A 6,000-nucleotide genomic window follows, 5' to 3' on the forward strand; every position below is an offset into this window, starting at 1 on the left:
TTCACTTAACTTGCCAAAAGCCACACAGGTAAGGCTCGAAACACCTGTCCAATTCCGCTTTTTCCCAGGCCTAATGAATATGTTTCCCAGCTCATTTTCCCTTTACCCACCTAGAGTTTAATTTAATTAAGTATTTCTTAAGTATAGCTATGAAATTGAAGAGACTCTGTGACTGAGGACAGGAGATCCCTCAACTTTCTGCCCACAATTACAAACTCGATTTTAGTAGTAACCTTACTGTCTGTTGCCTTGTCGGCCGCCGTGAAGGTAGCATCTCTTCCTCCTCAAGCTAGTTCAGCCCAAGCTTTGAATCGCATCACTTCCTATTTCTTCTAAGTCTGTCTCCAGACATTATTCTCCCTCAGATGTCATTACCCTCCCCCTTTCTACTGGATATTTTAAGTCACTGTATTCTTGTTTGTAAAAGTCCAAAATATACTTGGACCCCCCTCATTCCCTTCCAGAACTACCCTGTCTCTCCTTCCATGTGGAGTCAAGTTTCGGGAAAGAGTTGTCTATAAGTTCCTCCTGTTCCCATTTTCCTCCTTCACTTCCAAGGGAAGTGGTGCTGGGGAAAGCAGGAAAGAGAGTTTCAAGAGGGAGATCACTAAATGTCCTCGCAGTCTCAAGTGGGAAAAGAACTGGAAAGAAACCATTGGTTCTGGCATCTCAGAGTCTTGGGTGTCCTTTCCTGAGAGTAATTTTAGTGGACTTACATTAGAGAGGATCAGGGAGGAAATGTATGGAGGGGAAACATTACAGAGAATGGAGTGGACGACTGATATAGGAAAATGGCGCTGAAGGAAAGGTGAGGCAGAGTCAGGGGGGATTTTCTTCTAGATAAGGGCTGACCGCTACAGAGCTGTGTTTTGTTTTATTGTTGTTGAGTTTTGACAGAAGGGAAGGCTCTAACCAAAGGAAGACTGAAGATCAAGGGAGATCAGAGGAGGCAGGACGAAACAGTTTGCACAGAGAAGTAGAAGGCTGAGTCTGGGAAAGTGGACTAGCCTTCACTTGATTAGTACGGAAGGATGAGTGAATTACTGACCAGAGGACCCAATGGAGGAAGTTCTCTCTTAATGGCCTCTACCATTCCTGTGAAATATGATACCTATTTAAGAACCCCAAAACCCATGCAACCTACTTTCTTTGATTAAGGAAGAGATGAGGAAAGGGGTGCCTGGGTGGCTCAGTCTGTTAAGCGTCTGACTTGGGCTCAGTCATGACCTCGCAGTCCTGGGATCAGCCCCACGTTGAGCCCCACGTCAGGCTCCAGGCAGCTTCGAGTTCAGCAGGGAATCTGGTTCTCCCTCTTCCTCTTCTCCTCTCCCTCACCCTCCCACCCCCCTGCTCATGCCCTCTCTCTCTCTCAAATAAACAAATAAAGTCATTAAAAAAAAAGAAAAGATGAGAAAAAAGAAGAGATTTTTCTTTGAAAATGACAGCTGTTGTATACCTCACACCAAACAAAACAGGAGAAGAGATGGGAGGGACAGATGCAAAAGAACCAGCCATCTATGGTTCCTTTGAGCGAGTCTGGGGTCTGGATGGAAGCGACAGATCACTTGCTAGGGTTCATCTGCCCTTCGTGAACTAGACCGTAAGCTCCAGGAAGGCAGGATGTGGTTCCGCCTTGCCCGCCGTGGCATCCCTACTGCCTTCGTCAATGTCCAGCCCATCGCAGGGGCTCGACAGTAGTTTGTTCCATGAATGAATAAAATTCAAACTCTTAAAAGTTTCGTTTAGCTTTTTGATCAGCGTTACAAATAGCCAGCTTCCGGAGCATGTCCCCTCATGGGCAAGAAGAGCCCTCTGGCTTAATGCTTGGCTGACACTGTTTTGAAATTCTCAAAAATATGAATCCCAGGTCCCACATTTTCGTTTTTCACTAGGCCCCACAAATTATGCAGCCCATACTGGTCAAAAACAACAAAAGCACACATTTCTAAAAAAATGTCACCAAATAGATATTTTAGATATCCAGGAATATCAAATTATCATAGAGCTTTATCTTTAAAATTAAAGAGTGCACTTCAGGCTTACCTGAGGTTTTGGATTGTGGTTTTTCTTTCTGAAAATATGGTTCATACTCTCTGTAGACAATTTTCTTAAATGAAGGATTTGAACTAGAAATCAAATACAGAAATTAATTTGAAAGTCCTATATGACATCGACATCTTAAATCACAAAACAAATGGATTTCTCATGTCCTTGGATATGTAGTAGGAATAATAGTTTTTTAACTGTATTTCAGAAACCCAAGGTTTTATAAATATGAATAAATGTGGGGTTAATAAAAATAATTATTGATCTCTTCAAAACTATTCTGTTGTAATAACCGTTCTTTCCCAAATTTAGTCTGCTTTAACTAATCCTGTTACTCGGGATCCATTTTCTAAAAAAGAACCCAAGATCTTTCTGTGAACCCAAACTTTATGCTTTAAATGACTAAAAATAGAACCAAATCCTTAATGAATAAATACATGGGCTTTTTTTTAAACTTATGAATCATATACAGATTTAAATTACTGGGGAACATTATAAAGAGCCATGGATTTGGTGGACCCTATTTCTAGCTGAGAAGTGGGAGATGGCTAATGGAGTTAAAGCCCTGGGCATTCGTACTAAAAACAAACAAACCAAATGAAAAAGGGCAAGTCTTGGAAAATGTAAGTCACTTGGCCGGAGAAGAAACAATGGATAAATGGCAGAGCCAAGACTCAAAGAGGTGAGACCATTGTATTCATGGTAAAGAATTCACAGAAAGGGAGGCAGGAGAGTAGGACCCTAGAACTCGAGAGGTGAAAAAATATATGTTTTTATTTTCAATATCTATTACTACACACCTGTAAGTGTGTAGTAGAAAGTTTCCTTAGGGCAGTTTCCAAAAACATTAACTTCAGACTTCAGACAAGAAAAATAGATATATTCCACCTCTAAACGGCATTCTCCTGCTAATATTAGATGAACCGAGAGGAAAGATCTTTGCTTTGGGCTAAAATACACTTTGGCAAAGAATGGAGTGGTGTATGTTGGTCTCCTAACAGGAAGTATCATTCAGTTGTAGGTGCAGGACACTTAGCCCAAGTTCTTAGTTTAAGCAGCTAGATAGATATACAGGTTAGATTTTTCACGAGAAAGTACCAGAGGGAAATGACAGGATTTGAGGTTCAAAAATATTGACAGTTGGTCTAGGTTGTCCTTCTATGGTTTTGGCTCAATAATCGACACCAGAGGTATGACTCTTACCAGAATTCTGGAAACTCAACCAGGGTATGGGGATCAGATCACCAGTCATGGTTCCCTTTGGACTCCCCCCCTTGTGAGTCAGGCTTTTGCCCCATGTGGTTCTGCTTCCAGTATTCTGCTTATTTTTCAGAGTTAACTACAGAAGAAAGGACGAACTCCCAAGCATGAGCACAGAGTACCCCAGCAAAGACAGCAAGCCTGTTAATGTCTGCCCATGAGCAAGAGCGATTAATGTTGGAAAGCCTATGGTTTTCTTTGGCGTTTTGGCAGTTCCCTAGGGTGTGGGTGTGATCCAGATCATCAACCCCAACGACAATATTTAAAATGATTTTTTTAAAAGGATTTCTTGGGGCGTCTGGGTGGCTCAGTTGGTTAAGTGTCTGCCTTCAGCTCAGGTCATGATCTCAGGGTCCTGGGATCGAGCCCCACATCGGGCTCCCAGCTCAGCGGGGAGTCTGCTTCTCCATCTCCTTCTGCTGCTCCCCCTGCTTGTGCTCTCTCTATCTCTCTCAAATAAATAAATAAATAAATAAATAAATAAATAAAATCTTCAAAAAAATAAAAAAAGGATTTCTTATTATTACAAGACCAAGATAGTATGTAATACTCTCCAAAATACAAAGCAATTCTTAAAGGGGTTTAATGTTGTAGACTGCCAGAGTCTTAAAATATAACATTATTTCTTGGGAGACTGCTTTGGTTTTGTAATCATAAAAGAGGAACTTGTCTTTCACAATCATTTAAGCTGTAATGCTAAGTTAAAAAAAAAAAAACTGAGTCACACCGAGAGGTTTACCAATAAAAAATATAAAAATATAACCAACTGGAAATAGTGAGTAGGTCCTATACTTTGTTTAATTTCTGGGAAGTCTTATTTTTAGCCTTTCAATTAGGAAAAATAATTTGTAGTTCAGAAACAAGAGTTTTATTATTTAAGCCACCTTTTAGTTACATAGTGACCCTTCCAAACTCGCCAGGGTAGACTATATCCCAGGGACTAAGAATGTGAGAAAAAATTTAGAGTCACATGAACTAGAAGTAAAGCTAAAAGAAAAAAATGTTGCATGTTTATGGACTGATATAGTTTGAAAGTCATTTGTAAGAATACAACAAAATTATGGCAATTTGTTAATAGTTATTGAACAATCTGCTTAAACAAAGGACAATGTGTACATCTTTAGTTTTAGACGATGAAGTTATGTGGAGGACGGAATAAATAATATGTAACTGGAAGTTCTATAAAAATACTAGGCACTCAAACTCTGGAATGGGACTTTGCAGTAAGGGTTAGTGCCTGGTGCTTTTGAATCAATCACTATATTAAACCAACAATCAATCACACTAACAAAACGATATTAACAAACTCTTCAAACAGCATCTAGACAACCCCACGGAATATCTAATGCACTCTATTATTAGAAACAAAAATAGCAATTTTGTTTGAAAAGGAACAATAAATTCTTTTTTTTTTCTTTTCCTTCTCTTTTTTTCTTTTCTTTCTTTTTTTAAGCCGTGAAATTGCAAAGGGAAAGCTCCCTAAAAGAAATCGTCTCTCTCGCCTGGAGAAGCCCACCCGGACGCCAGACCCGCCTCACCTCAGCGTGGTGGGCTCAGGGCGGTAGTTCCAGCTGATGCCCTGGGCAGCTACGTAGAACTGCCTTAGCCGCGCCGCTTCGGCCCCCCAGCTCCCCCAGCCTGCGCAGCTGGCGCCCAAGACCACCAGGACCCAGAGGCGCGGGCAGCCTGGGGCCATGGTTCCTTTCCTGCTCCCGGGACCCGGTCGGGCTCGCGTCCGCCTCCGATCGCCCTCGGCTCCGCAGGGTTGTCCGCCGTCCCGGCTGCAATGCGCTCCGGGAGGCTGCGGGTGGCGGTGTCCTCCTTGCCTTTGGCTCCCGCGAGTGCAGAGGCCGCTGCAGCCTCGGGCGTTCCTCCCCTCCTAGCGCCCTTCCAGGCAGGGGGTTGGCTAGGTCACCGCCCCCCCCCCCCCATGGCGGGAGGTAGGAGGCAGAGCAAGCAAATTAGTGAATATTTTACCGCAGGTGGAGAAAGGACAGAGATCAGAGGTGCTGGCAGGCGGCGCAGTGCCCAGGGATTCGTAAGCCACGGGCAAAAGTGTTCCCGCACTTGCACCTGCTGAGGCCACTGGGGCAGTAGCCCCTCACCACCCACCGTAAAAACTGCCAGGGCGAAGCGTACATTTGCCAGAACCTCTGCGATTCCCAATGCAACGTCACCCCATGCCCTTAACTGCATCAGTTTCCCTGCTATCTGGGGGAAAGGGGACTGTGCCGTGTTAGGAGCACAGAAACATTGTAATTTCAGGCCAGGAAGCAAGGGGATGACTACCAGAACGGGGCCTGCAGGCCTGGACCACCTTACTGATTTCCACCCATGCACAGTTCTGTGTTGATGAGGGCCAGTGGCCACAAAGGCAGCAGAGCCGACTCAGTCCCACTGACTAGCTGTGCTGGCGTGGGTAAGTGACTCAACCTCTTTAGAGCTCAGTTTTGACATCTGCACAAGGGGGTGATAAGAATCTTTTCCCGGATGCAACTGTTGGGAAGATATTGAGAGGTGTCCGATTCCTGGCAATTGGAGCCCGGAGCACATGTGTATTACTATGATTATGCTTTTCCGGACTCAGCGGCCCCCTGTGTTTCTTGGAGAATCTGCTGTTTCACACTGCCTTGAGATCTCACTTTGCTCTTGATAGAAAATCTGAGATTTACATTGTCTGAAGCATCATTGTAA

General features: G+C 43.6%; 1 protein-coding gene across 2 annotated transcripts in view; it reads right to left on the reverse strand.

Moving 5' to 3' along the window:
* Positions 1-5,194, reverse strand: part of F5 (coagulation factor V) — a 70,555-nt gene extending 65,361 nt beyond the window's left edge. The window contains exons 1-2 of one of the 2 annotated variants that reach the window (XM_026509419.4): positions 4,845-5,194; positions 2,044-2,126 (exon numbers count right to left, since the gene is read on the reverse strand). In XM_026509419.4, the coding sequence (XP_026365204.3) occupies positions 2,044-2,126; positions 4,845-5,002 (241 nt within the window). In that variant the 5' untranslated portion in view covers positions 5,003-5,194. The remainder of the gene's footprint in view (positions 1-2,043; positions 2,127-4,844) is intronic. The other variant, XM_057315037.1, reaches the window with a different exon arrangement.
* Positions 5,195-6,000: the final 806 nt, after the last annotated feature.

Source organism: Ursus arctos, unplaced genomic scaffold, assembly GCF_023065955.2.
Source record: "Ursus arctos isolate Adak ecotype North America unplaced genomic scaffold, UrsArc2.0 scaffold_2, whole genome shotgun sequence".
Classification (NCBI taxonomy): domain Eukaryota; kingdom Metazoa; phylum Chordata; class Mammalia; order Carnivora; family Ursidae; genus Ursus; species Ursus arctos.